The sequence below is a fragment of the Trichoderma reesei genome (assembly GCF_000167675.1).
Source record: "Trichoderma reesei QM6a unplaced genomic scaffold TRIREscaffold_22, whole genome shotgun sequence".
Lineage (NCBI taxonomy): Eukaryota > Fungi > Ascomycota > Sordariomycetes > Hypocreales > Hypocreaceae > Trichoderma > Trichoderma reesei.
In genome coordinates this window covers 291,798-306,836 of record NW_006711169.1, presented here as the reverse complement: position 1 = coordinate 306,836, position 15,039 = coordinate 291,798, and the positions used below count along the sequence as shown (strand labels likewise).

The 15,039-nt window shown below is 50.6% G+C and overlaps 4 protein-coding genes across 4 annotated transcripts; 2 read left to right on the top strand and 2 right to left on the bottom strand.

The window, feature by feature from the left end:
• Positions 1-94: 94 nt before the first annotated feature.
• On the top strand, positions 95-3,026 carry TRIREDRAFT_35186 (uncharacterized protein; the record flags this gene model as incomplete). Its single annotated transcript, XM_006968219.1, has 3 exons — positions 95-1,080; positions 1,275-1,896; positions 1,962-3,026. Coding segments are annotated over 3 exons (2,673 nt in total), but the record flags the coding sequence as incomplete, so codon positions are not given.
• A 1,607-nt stretch (positions 3,027-4,633) lies between these two features.
• On the bottom strand, positions 4,634-5,706 carry TRIREDRAFT_81082 (uncharacterized protein; the record flags this gene model as incomplete). Its single annotated transcript, XM_006968254.1, has 3 exons — positions 5,434-5,706; positions 4,840-5,380; positions 4,634-4,789 (listed from the first exon to the last, which is right to left on the bottom strand). The coding sequence occupies exons 1-3, from the start codon at positions 5,700-5,702 to the stop codon at positions 4,634-4,636; spliced, it is 966 nt and encodes a 321-aa protein (XP_006968316.1). The 5' UTR covers positions 5,703-5,706.
• Positions 5,707-9,575: 3,869 nt separating this feature from the next.
• TRIREDRAFT_5347 (uncharacterized protein) lies at positions 9,576-10,768 on the top strand (the record flags this gene model as incomplete). Its single annotated transcript, XM_006968203.1, has 2 exons — positions 9,576-9,902; positions 9,962-10,768. The coding sequence occupies 2 exons, from the start codon at positions 9,576-9,578 to the stop codon at positions 10,766-10,768; spliced, it is 1,134 nt and encodes a 377-aa protein (XP_006968265.1).
• A 625-nt stretch (positions 10,769-11,393) lies between these two features.
• TRIREDRAFT_40918 (uncharacterized protein) lies at positions 11,394-12,440 on the bottom strand (the record flags this gene model as incomplete). The annotated part of the gene is made up of 2 exons (XM_006968221.1): positions 11,394-11,954; positions 12,036-12,440. Coding segments are annotated over 2 exons (966 nt in total), but the record flags the coding sequence as incomplete, so codon positions are not given.
• Between the last annotated feature and the right edge of the window lie 2,599 nt (positions 12,441-15,039).

Here is a 15,039-nt window from a genome sequence, read left to right as displayed (position 1 = left end):
TGACGACACTCAAAATGAGCCATTCATAGTAGGACAAGGCAACATATCGGGGCAACAGCAACAGGCGACTGAGAAATACGCCCATTTGAGTACGTATACTGTCGGATGGATATGCAAAGAGCCACGGTCAATGTCGATTGCATTGACTATGCTGGATAATAGACATTATCAACTGCCAGTCCCGCGTAACGACGATTATTTGTACACTTTGGGAACCATTGGCTCGAGTAAAGTCGTCATCATATGTCCGAAAAAGCCGATATCGGGCACTTCCTTGCTAGAATCCCTATTGACACACCTTCAGAGGGAGTTCAATGGCATCAAATATTATTTCATCACAGGCGTTGCCGGGGGGATCCCTCCGGATGTCAGGCTTGGCGATGTTGTTATTAGCACACCGCCAAATCACATTCAGATACCCGACTTAAGCCAGAGGGATCTTCATGCGCCAATTCTTCCAGACTGGACGACTAGGTCAGCGGCAGAGTTTCCCAGGTCCCTGCTTGCTGCTTTGAGAAAGGTGGAAGTGCAGCACGGCCAATTTGGGCTGAGAATAACAGAACATATCGACAAAGCGAAGAATGCGTTGTCTACCAACGGCTTGATATATCTCAAGTCTGATCGGCTAGAGGACCTTCTCTTTAACTCAGCTTATGATCATGTGGATAGTACTACTAACAGTATTGCTGATATCTCAAGTCGACCTGGTGCCGAACAAGGCTTGGAAAGACCATGTGGCTCTTGCGACATGCTGCAATGCATTCACAGATTACCGCGAGAAAGACACGTCTATTGTGGCACAACTATTTCCAGCGATAAAGTGTTTTGGGCTGCTCTCGAGCGAGACAGTTTGAGAACTCGACTAGGCCGCGATATTTGGTTCCCAGATGCCATATGCCTAGAGACAGACGCAACAGGCTTTATGGGCAAATTACCTTATCTATTAGTCCACGGCATTTCTGACTATGCGGATTCACACAAGAATGCCAGCTGGATGGATCATGCCACAGCTGCAGCAGCCGCCTGCGTGAGAGAACTCCTCATGCCACTTCGCGGTAAGTCTGGTTGTATGCGGGTACCGTTGGTCGACCACTGCAGCTGCTGACAGGACGTTCAGATGCTGCCAATTTCGATGTCGAATCATCTGTGCAGCTTGATTGGCTGTCTTGGGAAGACCACGAGTCTGAACTGAATAGAATTCTCAAAAAACGAACTCCAGGGACAGGACAGTGGCTTTTTCGGATGGGGCCTTTCAAGCAGTGGCTCCGCCAAAGTGGTGAAGCCTTCTTCTGCCATGGAATGCCTGGATCTGGAAAATCTGTCCTTGCAGCGGCTGTTATTGACAAACTTGGCGAGATATTCCATTCAGACTCATCAGTCAGGATTTGCTATATCTTCTGCAAATCTTGCGCGCCAGAACCGAGCGTCTTGAGCTTAATGGCCAGCATATTGAGGCAGATGTGCCAGGTTCAACCTTCTTTACCACAAGCTTTCCAGGACTTGTATGATGTTCATAGCAAGCAAGGCACGATGCCCTCAGTGGATGATGTCTGCAGTGCAGTGGAAGAACTCGTCCGTATGTCGTCACGAACCTTCATTGTTGTTGACGCGCTAGACGAGTTGGAACCATCGACCGCACAGCAATTCATTTCGCGACTCTTCTCTGTACAGCACCATACGCAAGCAAATATCTTCGCAACGTCAAGATTTATTTATAATATTGTGGAGAGGTTCAAGAATCGCCAGGCCCTGATCATGGAGAATTGCGCAAGGGAGAGTGACGTTGAGAGATATCTAGACAGCAACATGGAACGGATGCCGATGTTCGTTCGTGCCAGTGCCGAAGCCCAATTGGAGCTGAAGAGGATTATAGTTGGATCTACAAATGGAATGTATGTGGAACTCTGCCCAAGCATTGTAGAGACGGCAGTACTGACTTGACTAGGTTTCAATATGCTGAGTCTCTTTTCGAATCAGCAAGGGAGTGTACGACACTTGAGGGCATGCAACAGAGCTTGTTTCATTGCACACGACATGACGGATATCTGGAAGAGACAATGATACGACTTCGACTCCAGGAGCCGGACCACGTAGATTCTTCTTTACAGGTTCTCACGTGGACCACATTTGCTTTCCGACCCCTGACAATCAAAGAACTACAGCATGCCCTTGCAATCGAGCTGGGCAACTCAAGCCTCGACCAGGAGGATATCCCTCATGAGGCCTTCATTCTCTCGGACTGCTGTGGGTTAGTCAGCCTCAATGCAAGCACCCAGAGAGTTGAATTATGCCATCCCTCAGTGCTTCATTTCCTCAAGGCGCACACCAGCACATGGTTTCCCGACGCTTCGTTCTACATCACCAAAGCTTGCCTCACATATCTCTCGTTCGACACATTTGCAACAGGAATGGCTCAGAGCGAAGAAGAATACAACAAACGCTTGCTTCTCAATCCCTTTTTTGAGTATGCGAGCCTCTTCTGGGGAGCTCACGCCCAGGATGAACCGGACTGGACCTATATCCTGAATTTCCTTGGAAAGCAGCAGAATGTTGCAGCGGCGGCCCAAGTTTACTTCAAGAGCGCATTCAAGGCTTCGCTCTCTGATATGGCAGAATTTGGACAGCCGGTTGGGCTGCACTTGGCGGCGTGCTTCGGCCTGATTGAGGCGGCAAACGACCTCCTCGGCACTTACGACGTAAACCTCAAAGGTTTTGCGGATTGGACAGCACTACAACTCGCCACTATGTTGGGACAAGAGGCCATGGCAGAGTTTCTCATTCATCAACACGCTGACATTGAATCCAAAGACTCGCTAGGACGTACAGCACTGTCTCTTGCTGCCATGAGGGGCCGAGACTCCATCGCGGACCTACTCATCAAGCACGGTGCCGAGGTCCAATTCCAGCATCATGACGGCCTTTCGCCGTTTTGGCTAGCCATTGAACAAGGGGATGAAAGCATGGCGCAACTGCTCCTGGAGCACGGAGCTGATATCGAGATGGAGCGTCCAAATGGCCAGACGCCCTTGTTCTACGCTGCCAGCGAGGGGCTCGAAGACCTGGTGAAGTTGCTCCTTTCCAAAGATGCCAGTGTTGATCAGGTGGTACCATATCAAGTCCTCAAGGGGCGTGAGGAAATTTCAGATCTGTTAGTCTCATATGGTGCTGCCATTGAGTGGATCGAAGAGTAATGCCAATTGTGATGATGGCCTAATATAGCGGAGTGGCTGTCTGACACCCGAACCTGGATATCCAAGATTTCCTTTTCACACAGAGAGAGCCAAAAACGGTACTCTAAGTTCTCTAGCTACTATACCTACTGAGTAGGTAGTAATAGATGATTATGTGAAGATTAAGGGAGATTAGCGATAGTAGCACAGAGTACATGATCTTACTACCTAGTTATAGCATTATAGCAGTAGCAGCAGTAGCATCAGTAGCAGCTATTGAGTATTAATTTGCTGGAATGCTGGATATCCAAGTTGGGCATCTGGGCAGCTACTCCATAACTTATATTCTAAGTTGGTTCTGGAAACAGAACTTATTTCACATATAAAATTGTGACTCTTACAGAAGCTCATTAAAGAGAGCGAGATGCTCATTGTAAAACATGCGGCTCGGTGGTTTCGTCCATAACGGCAACGATACCAACCAAACAACCTTCGTGATAGGTGCTACAGTTGCGAAACTCTTTCAAAGAATCAGATGGCGCTCTTTTTGCTGGACCGTCGTGGACCGAGGAGTCAGTGATTGTCGAGTAACAGTGTGCTCCTGTAGGTGCGTCTTTCATCACAAGTTTCCAGTCGGAGCTCGGGGCTTTTTGTGGTTGACCGTTACTCTCAGACCATCGTCAGTTGCCGTTCAATACCAGATGGGTAAGCAAGGGTAGCCGATACAAGCCTGGTGTGATGTGTTACATATCACGCGAAGATCAGACTGGGCACTTCGAAGTCGCGAAGGAGCCCCACGGCAAATGATTCTATTGCGATTAATGCTCCGGATAAGAATATTCTATCCCTCGTCTTCTCAAGCTGGACGAGTACTCTGTCGAAGCTACCCTTATACAACGCAAACGCTCAAAATGGATGATCAGCCTCATATCAGCGGAAACCAGCCTCTAGGCTGTCCTTCAGAGTGTGTCCGCCATACCTGGCTCCAGGAACCTCTTCCTACTTTACAGCTTTCGGGTCCTGCGCCTACTTCCTCTCGAGGGCTCTCCCACCTGCGGAGTCTGTAACGATGGGATCTAGCCTGAGAGCAGTTGTCCTCGCCTTTCTCCAAGGTGTATCTTAGCAGTCTTAGCTGTTCAAGCTTTCTTCCATGTTCTTATAGGGCCTTGATCTTGTGTTAATATTCTGTTGAAGAGTACCATTCAATGGATCAGTTTCTCACGTGCAGCCACTCTGAACTGCATGGCGTTCTACGGAACAGTACTGGAGCCACGTGACTCGCTCTACGAGTGCTTATGAGAAATGACAGAATCCTGAAAGAAACATATAAAACGTTTTGAGATATATAGCAGAGGACTACCCAAATAACTCCTGTGTCCCAGGAAGTCAAAGTCTAATCTAAATAGTTTAGATTCCCAGTTCAGTTTGCCATCTATAGGTGATCAAAGTGGCGTTTGGAAACATCATACCATCACGGGCTTCCCTGTTTTAGTCCGATTGCCCCAGACTCGTGTAAGACCCATGTATGGCAAATTCATAGGACTGTCTCCGGTGAAAAGGAAGGTGTCGTAAAGAAAGCCGCCGAAGAGACAGCCCAAGAATGGTGCAACAATTGGAACCTGCCCCAACATTAGTATCAGCTCGGAAAAAAGCTTGGAAATACACGTACCCAGAAGTAATAGTCGCCCGCCGTCCAGACCTGGTGCCCATATCCAACTGCCGAAGTCATGATACGAGGACCCAAGTCTCTTGCAGGGTTGACGGCGTAGCCCGTGTTGGAGCCGAAGCATGCTCCGATGCCGTAGAAGACAAAGAACAAGCCCAGTGGAAGGAGATTTCCGGCACCGATATTGCCATCGTCTTGAAGAGCATAGAGGCAGAAGAGAAGAATAGCGCTGCCAGTAAACTCATCAAAGAACTGTCCCGCCTTTGTCAGAAAAGGGGCTGGGTATGTGCAGAAGATGCCTGCAGTAGATGTGCTCAAGCCAACTGTCCGTATGCCCTGGCCTCCCTCGTATACGTCGATGGCGGATTTGTAGTTTCCGTACACAATCAGGGAGGCAATCATTGCACCGAGGAGCTGAGCAAGGACGTAGACGGGTAGTTTCTTCCATGGAAACTTGCGGTAGACGCAGTTGGCGAGGGTCACAGCTGGGTTCAGATGTGCACCGGATGCACCAGCGCAATAGACCCCGAGCATCAGACCTAAGCTTTGTCATATAGTCAGCATCACTGTGGTGTATTCGAAATTGAAGTAACATACGCCCATCCCCAATTGATGTTTTGCCAGTCCCCTTTGGCACCTTGTCCAAGCACGACTTGAGCTATAGATCCATCGCCAAACAAGACAAGGATCAGGACTCCAAAAAATTCGGAGAACGGCTCACGCATGGTCTTTCGAAACGCGTACCAGGCAGTGGTATGCTTTTCTGTCACGACTACCTCCACTATGACCTGCTGGTCTTTGACGGGAGACTTGTCCTGACAATGTAGTTCGCCTTCTGCATAGTGGATGTGCTCAATTTGGCTCATGTTGACGGCCATGTAATTATTCTTGTGATGCAATGCTTGCAGTACTTTAAAGCAGAAGAAAGATGGGCTGTTGATACTCCAAAGCTTCGATACGGAGGCTTTGGAGACATGCATATATAGGAAAGGAAGATCTGGTAGATAGCTTTGCCCAGGGCAAACCTCTCCTGCGCGAACGCGGTGAAGCACGCGTCCCATGTGCCGGCATCGCTCAACATGAAGTTCAGCAGATGCTCAAGTGTGGATATGTAATCTAACAGATGCAGCTGAGCAACTGCGGCTGGCTTTCGGTGTCGAGCTGCCCTTGGGTCAATGTGGCACTCTGATGCGGTAGGTCGATGGTCAGATTTGAACCAGGGTTGCCCGCACGACAGGTTCCAGACTGTCACGATGACCATGAAGTCAGAGGTCTAGACCCTGAATCCAAGAAACGAAAAAAAGTCCAGCTTTGTTTGCTTCCACTAGTTCAAAGCGAAGCGAGTCACCCGTGTCACGCCACAATGCAAGGGATTCTCAGCCATAAGCCGTTACGCTTTTTTGGCTGCAACCATTGTCAATACCAATACTGAGTCTAAATGTTCCGACGACGTGCATATCGAGATAAGTTCACGCAGGGAGAAATTGCAGGGTCTCTTTTCCAATACAGGCACAGCCACGCCCACGATATGGCCGACAGAGTCATTTCCACCCTGCTCTCTGTGGAGCTGTGGACAGGTTGCTTCTTGGACTTTACATATGCTTCGTTTGAGTAGAGTATCTGAAAGTAGAACCCTGACCAGCATCTCAACCCTGCATATATGAACCTGGGATGCCGAATAGCCCAGTTGGGGTGCTGGTAGCCACTCCCTAGTAGTCACAATGAGACAGCCTCGGATGCTGGCTCAACGTGCTGGACCGCTAAGATAATGGCACGACCCTTTGTCACTCCAAAACCCATGTTCATTCGAAGGTATTGGAAATTGACCACAGGAAACGAATTATAAAAAGTAATGTAGCTAATTCTTGTTTCAAGAGTGTTTAGACAAATCCCACTATCGTTGTTGTTTGTAGGGGACATGATCATGGCAGCCAGCGTATACATAAGTGCACAACAATAGCTATTTCTATACGTCCCCGATAACATGGGGGATTCAACATGCAAGGTATTCTTCTCAACATAGAAATTAGTCGAACAAATACCACAGAGCCTATGGAAGAAGCTTCGCAAACTCCAAGCTGCGGGACTAGGACACTCATGGAGCCCGGCGCCATCCAGAACAATCAATCGTCTGTCCCAGACCGCCTTCATGACCAGACATAATTCGTGGCCATTTCCAGTTCATCATTGCCCTCACCTTCTTTTTCACAATCTTTACATACCAGAGACCCGAAAGAACGCCCCAAAACAGGGATGAAGCCACCCTCATAATGTTGCCATCGTTCTCCTGGCGGGCGAGTAAAGGTCACGAACAGCAGGCCAGTGTGATGCCAGAGGAAAGCAATGAAGAAGGCTGTGATGTACACTCCTGTCGACGCGGCCATGTAGTACAGGAGGCACTTTGTGAGGATAAAGAGAGGGGCGAAGATTGAGGCATCACTGGTGATTATCAGCTTGTGAAGCCAGAGCAGATCAAGGGTTCAGACACTCACTGCATCGCGAACTCGCCTGCCTTAATTCTAACTGACCCAAAGAGAGACAAGGAACATATAGAGAGTGAAATTGGCTTGAGGATTTTCGTCTTGTCTTGATGCCGTCAAAGTGTGATGGCAATAGGATTGTGAACGTCTTGATGATGCTTGGCGGTCTTTGTCTGCGGAGTCAGGATTGGTGAGGCAAGACCATATATATGCTCCATGGAAACTGAGCACCAATCTAGTCGGCCCGAACTGGGCTTAAGAAGGCTTCAATGAAGCTCATAGTCGATCGCCTAGCCGAATTGTTCAGGACATTCGTTCGTTTTAAAAAAGCCACAGTACTTGATCTCGGCAATGGCTGAAGATAAGGTCCAGTCCAGTTACAATAATAAGACTCTAAAGGAATCAGAAAGATATGACAGGGCAGTAATCAGTTTGCAGACAGATTGCAAAAGACTTTATAAATATACGGACCCGACACGCAACGGACAACATACGTCAGAAAAGAGCTGGATCAATCGAAACCGCCCGATTCAGTAAAGGTAACTCTAGAGTAACGGACATTTCGTCCTGACATGAGTTTGAAGCCTCTCTGCAATCTATCAACGGGCTATTCCGGCCCCGATCTCTGCCCCTGGAAGTAGCATTGGCGTCAACAATCCGGAAAGAAGCGCCTCGCGCAATATTCCCAAAGAAAGGGGGCCACTACCCTCTAAGTTTGGCAAAAACACCCAAGGAGGCAAAAGGGCATTAAAAGTATTTTGTTTCATGATTTGCACCCCTGAAGACGCATCCTCGGATCCCACCTAAGGCACGCAAACTCCCGCCCTCACTGCTTTCTACGCAAATGGAAGCAAAATGCGGGTATCCTTTCATTTTATTCTGCAGAAATGTAGACATCTTTCAGTGCAATTCATATTTCTGCCACCTCCTTGCGCGCATCTTTAAAAAGTAAATCTTGTCACTTGTGATTCCTTTTCCCATTTTATCATCTTCAGGTAATGTCATCTGTACCCTAGACTTGTTAAAGTGAGAGAGTGAATACAGATGTAGGGGGCAGGGCCTTCTTATACATTGACTGAGGTCCGCAGAGACGGACCGGACTGGAGTCACCCTGTGGTTCAACAAGACTAGCAACGCAACGAAAGACATTCTAGGACGAGGACTCGGTTTGACAAGGCGTGTGATCTTGGTTGACTGATATCAAATCTCACGATATATCTTCAGAGATACACAGACGCACACACACACACACACACACACATACATATATATATATACGCAGACATTTGACATATCCAGTGACATGTCTCCTCAGGTATGTATGTCTTATATAACTTGTGACCATGTGTGGCATCGAGTAGACCGTTCCCACACATCCGTTCCTTACCACCTACCTGCACTTGCCTGTCTACCTGAAGTTTCGGACAATCTGGTCACATTGACCAGTTCTCACATCCGAAATTGCGCGATATGATGCTTGCAACCTCACGGTAGTTACTTCAAAGAGCTGTTTTCCAGCACTTTATCATCATGGCGTGTCAGACATGCAGCATTATCCTGCCCGGAGGATGCTTGGCATAGTATGTAGTTGCGAACTCTCGATCATGTCAGCCTCGACCGTGCGAATGAACGTCCCATACGACCGAGGAAGCTACTATGTCAGATCATTGTTTCTCGAAAGAAGAGCCAACAGACATTTTCCATATGGACTCCCTGATAGTAGGGTGTCGTTAGATGCTGTCCCGACTCGTACAGAAAATGTGTATTTATCCATTCCTTAAACGCAACCCTTTATGTTCGCCTTCGATGTTGATCACCGGTCTCCATGATATACCTAGTCCCCTCATCTGACACATATGGAATGAGAGATGCAGCCACAGTGTCAACCCGTGTGAACAAGTGAGAAGCATAACCAGGACCAAAACGGGCGCTTTGAGCGGAGAATGTGGAGAAGCCGTTCGACATGAGGCTAAACATTGAGCGAACTCTCACTCTCACATGGGCCGGCAAGCAGAGCTGCCGCTTACGTTTCCCATTGCTTATCCCTCCTGCATCCTTCTTATGGGAGACAAGCGCTCAGTAGTTGGACACACTAGATATGCTGGGCCTCGGCAAGTCAAAAGTCTTACACTCTGATGAGCATGCCGTGGCAGTCGATATAGGTTCTTACACAGCAGGTACTGATGGTGTTTCAACGCTTCTGTCGCTCAATATCCCAAATCCAACAGAGTATATCACCACTCCTCTCCTTCCCCTCAAATGTCGCCAGCCGGTGGTGCAGGAAAAGCCCCAAGACTCGGGTTCCTCGAAGCCATGGAAATGTCTCGCCTCCCCGACGACAGCGGCAACTCCAGCGACACGCATCGCTTCATGAGCCATCGACCAGCATGGCAGCCCGGCGCAGAGCTCCCGTGGGACAGGGCAGACGTCCCCAAGGAGGCGAAGAGATTCTATAACCCAAAGGCGTATGGAGGGAATGTTTACGTCCAGGCGCCGCTGGCTGCTGCTCGAATCGTGGAAGCAGAGGAGGAGGAGGCGGCGACAAATAAAACGCAAGATACTAACGGGAGCAAGTTTGGGATCCATGTGAGTCTGCTCTGCTGTATCACATGAATGAACAAGGGTTGATGTGAGGAGAGAATCAGTCAATACAAGGCGTATTCACATACGGAGGATACGTAGACCGGCCCTTCATCTACTCCATATCCAAGCTCTCATCCGGCCGCTCCTTTCAAACGCTCCTCGTCACAGTCCGCCAACCAAAACACCCCTCAGCAACCCCCTCAGGCCCCTTTCCCCTGTCCGACGCAAACCTCCCTCTCGGTCCCATCTGCTTCAGCTGCCACGTCACGTTCAAGCGTCCCGTGTCAAACTTTGCCGACCAGCAACTGACCTCTGCGCAAGAGCGTTTTGCGCACATCCTTTCGCAGAGAAGACCCGACGAGTGGGAGGCGAGTCCCCAGCTAGACTTGGACATCCTCAATGATCTGTTTCCGAATGAGGGCCACGGCGCGTTCCCCATCGTGGACATGTACAAGGTAGACATGTCTTCCTGGAACGCCGACAAGCCTATCCCTGAACGCCGTGAATTACTTCTGTATAAGCTGCACAAGCCTGTTCCCCCGGAAGACGCAAACGCGCATATCCTCTGCCACGCATTCGAAGCTGACCGGAACGGACTCCTCACAATAGGGAATCACCTTGGATGGGGCTATAACCTGGGTGTTGCGGCGAGCCTGAGCTACATGTTCCTTGTGCATGTCAACGCGGAGGAGGCGGTGATGAAGGACGGATGGTGGATCCAGGAGGTGTGCTGGCCGCGGATGAGTGCTGGGAGAGCGGTGTTGGAGAGCAGGATATGGAGTCCGGAGGGGAAACACGTTGCGAGCGGGTATCAGGATGGGATTTCGATGCCTCATCGGCAGGGGAAGAGGGGAGCTGAGAAGTTATAGAAATTGGGTTTTGTTTGTCCGATGGCTCACGAACATTGTCGCAGGATCAGCAGCTGAAAAGGTACCCTCGGCCAGCCTCATCTCGGACCGGCAACTCAGATTCATCGTGTTGAAGGACTCTCTCTCTGTAATTGAAAATTGCCGAGAGGATTGTGTGCCCGACCTTGAACAAGCTCAAATAAGGCGCAGGCAGTGGTAGAGATGCTTTGTGTCATTCACCTATTGCTGCGGAATAGCTCCCATCTGGGTATCTCTGTGCATAAAAACAAGGATATAACGCTCCCAATCATTCAACAAGGCACGTTACTTCCCGACATAGTATCGGCTGATGCAGTCGTCCAGCCAGAAAACGAGAAAATACCGATTGTACCATTTCGTCCACCTGTCCATGCCCACTGAATACCAAATGCCAAATGCCAGTTACCAGCGAAAGATATGATGTGAGAAGAGAAGTTGAAAGGCCATGATGAAATGCCGATACTCGGATCTTGTGAGTCGTAAAAAGGAAAATTGCAGATTTGCCGCCACCTTGTCCCTCCTAACATGTGTATCATGCCCCGTGTCGTCCAGCATCAGATCACTGCATCAACTGATGGACTTCGCGAGACATCTTCTTCTTCCTATCCAGCTTCAGCAGCGGAACCTCGATCCCATCGACCATGCGCTGGATTTTGCCCTCCCTTAATACCGCCCAATGCTTCTTCAGCCGCTCTGCGCTCACAACGAGCTCGAACCCCGCAAGGAAGCAGAAGCTGATTTCCAGCCTCGCCAGTTCGACCTCGCTCACGCCGCCGACCTTGGCGATCTTTGTGTGCGGGTACGAAAGGTCCTCGAGCGCCTTCATGGCCACGCGCAAGCCTGCGAGCACCAACCGGTGCGCGTTTCGTCTCGTTACCGGGATAGCACGCTCTTCGACAGCGAGGCGGTGGATGTATAATGACGTGGCGAGATAGACGGCCGTGCTCATCGGGCAGAACTGGTGTAGTCGCTGCAGATACTGGTTGACCGAGATCGGGGGTTCGTTTTTGCTATAGAACTTGCGCGTGATGGCGCCGTGCTGGAGGTTCAGGGGCTGCGAGTCTGCCCCGACGACAATGTACGGCTCGGGAGGATGCAGATTCGGGGCCGAGGACGAGGGATTCGCGCGTCGCAGGGCGTCGTGCTTTAGCCGCACGCCGTCAATGGACTGCACATAGGCGTCCTGCTGGGCTATCAGCTGTGCTGACATGGACGCGCTGTACGCCTGGAGCTTGCTTGTTCTGCCTACCGACGAGCCACCGCTCCTGTGGGCGTGTTTCTGCTGCTTTTCTTGGAGCTGCTGCTGCTGCTGCTGGCGCTGCTTCCTGAGCTTTTCTTCCTGCTCTTCCCTGAGGGCCTGGGCCCGTAGCCGCGCGAGGCTCTTCTCCGAGTGCGACCGCGCAATGTTCTCCTTCTCAGCCTGCATATTGCTCATCTGGGGATCCGTGGGCGTCTTCGGGGGAGGAGTGGGCGGGACGTCGCCGGTGATGCGAACCAGCAGCTCGACGCCGGCGCTGAGCAGCTGCAGGGCCTCGGCGGGCTTGAGCTTGAACAGGTCGTACTCATCGTTGCTGGTGCTGTCGGTCGTCGCGGTCGGTGGACTTCGGTCGTGGTCGATGGAGAGCCGCGGGTCGGACGAGGGCACGGGCGGAGGCGGAGGATCGTGGACGGGACTGGGCTCGAGGGACGAGGCTTCTTCTGGCTTCTGTGGCTGTTGATCCTGCTGCTGCAGCTGGATCGGCGCAGTGGCCTCGACTTGCTGCGTCTCGGTTGCGGCAGAGGACGACATGGCGCGGGATTGGCTGTTTGGTTCGCCTCGCCCTGGCTTCACCGTTCCCTTCTCTCGTCTGCGCAGTTGGCTGTGCTTTGGTTTTTTGGTGACTCTCGCAGTTTGAACGAGCGGCAAGAATGTGCGCGCGCGTCGCGGTTCGAGGTATTAGGCTCGGGTCGAGTCACACGCGTGGAGGCTTCGCGCGCGTCGGCGACTTGGTTCGCTGCCTTGGGCGATGGTCGCTTGTGTGGTTTCGCTTCACCAAATGGGTATGTGGCTCTAGCTGAAGCCCTCGTGGAGTTGATTTCTGTCGTCTTGAAGGGCTCGTCGGTGTCAAGAGACGCAGTCGTGGAGGCGCCTCGGTCGATGCAAGGCGTGGGTGCGCTGGGACTGGGCCGCTCTCATGATCCCTCGGGGATGCTTGCGGTGAGTCAAGGGTAGTCTCTGCTGGTCCTCTTCTTCTTCTTCTTCTGCTCTACTTTCTTCTCGAGCTTCTTTCAGTTGTTTCCTCTCCCCGTGATTCGTCCCTCTCTCGCTGCTCTCGGGCTGCTGTTCCCTGTCGTCGCCACGCGCGATGAAAAGTCTCCGCTGCCGCAAACGGATTCTATCGGGAAGCGCCGTCTCGACAAGAGACACACACACCGGTATGTATTACCCTGAATGCAGGTGCAGATGAAAATAGAAGATTAAAAAGAAAATGGCCAATAAAAGTCCTTCCCGCTCTGGACCGAGTGAGCGCGTGATCAGCCAGGCTCTGCAGCCGCCGAAACAGTAAAACCAAATTAAAAATAAATAAAAGATCCGACGAAGGAGAAGGGGGAGGTCAAAAAAGAGCCGTGGGGGGCGCCAACTCACGACTCGAGCATTGGGTGGACCAAGCGTCCAGTCAGGTCGAGCAACTTGATCTTCTTTTCTCTCTCTCTTCTCTCTCTCTCTCTTCTGTTCGTCTTTCTAGGCGTTCATCGACATATGGACAGGAGGAGAAGAAAAGAGGCGAGAGAGTTGAGGCAAAATGACTGGAGCGTATTTGCCTTCAGGGACCAGCCGGCGCCTAAATTTGCCCTCTGTCGCCACGTGTGATTGACTGCGACTCGAGCGGAGGGGACATTGATGACTATCTACCTATATGTAAGGCAGTACTGTACTGTTTGAAGCAATTGAATTTCGCCTTCATCTGTGGCTTTTGTCGTATCGAGATCCGGCGTCCAGCTCCCACCATTCAATCAGCATCTCGTCATGCCACCCTCTGCTTTGCTTGTGATTTCTTCTTCTTCCTTCTTGTTCCGTTGATACCTACTTGTGCATGCATCTGCATTAGCATTACCTGCTCTAGTACCTACCTAGTATCTGTCTATTAACTGACTCCTGCATGCAACGTGATGCTCCCCATCCACGCCCAAAACAGCTCTTTGACGGCCGATCATTTGGACCCTTTACTTTTAGTCTTAGTATTACCCAGACCAGACCCTCTGTTTTCCACCTTCTTTCCTCTCTTTGAAAAGACCCCTATTTTTTTCTGTTTTGTCTTTCTTTTTTTGCTGGCATATGACTAGGTAGGTAGAAAAGCATCACGAGCCTAGATCATTACTTGTTCTGGCCAAAACCCAGACGCCACAGAGGAGGTTCCCCCCACTTGACAACTGACTACGAGTACTATCCCGCATACTGAATCACGGCCAAGACCATCTGAGGCATTCTGGGCTCTGCGTTCCTCCAGATAGCGGCATCAATGAACAATGTTCTGCAAGCTGACTGAAACAAGTGCATCACAGACTCACTCTCACTTGAAGTGGCCAAGCGACCAAGCTTATGATTGCAGCCTTTCTCCTCCCCACCACCACCACCACCACCACCACCACCACCACCAATACATAACCCACGCCAATGCAAGATTTCATCCACCACCACCACCTTTTGTCCAAACAAGCACCTTCGCCATGCACCTCTCATGCATCGTCTCTGCCATGGCATCCAGCCCCCAAGCGGTCTAAGAATCTCACCCTCCCTAGCGAATCGACGATTTCCACCCCTCCTCAAAAGGTACGCAATGCGGAGACGCGGAGTGCCCTTTTTTTCCTCTTACAGCCTCATAACTCCTACATCCGTACACTACCACACATTTACCATAAAGGTGGGATGATTCCAAGCAGGTTGCCAGCAGATATCATGTCCCCTCCGCCATACACACCTCCCATCCCATAAGATAGCAAGGAGAATCGCCAATCATCAGCATTCCCGACAACGTCAACCAATTTCTCATAGGTCAATTCCTGGTGCATGACGCAGTAAGATGCCCACACATTGGTACATACCTTACCTACCTTACCTACATGTCCCTCGGACGCAGGATATACAAAAATAGGCCAAGTCAGCGAATCAAGCGGTAACGGCGCCCTACCTAATAGACACCGACGTGGCTGAATCCCATTGTTCGCTTAATGCAAACCAGGCGCCAGATATTACACGTAAATGTGGCGTATCG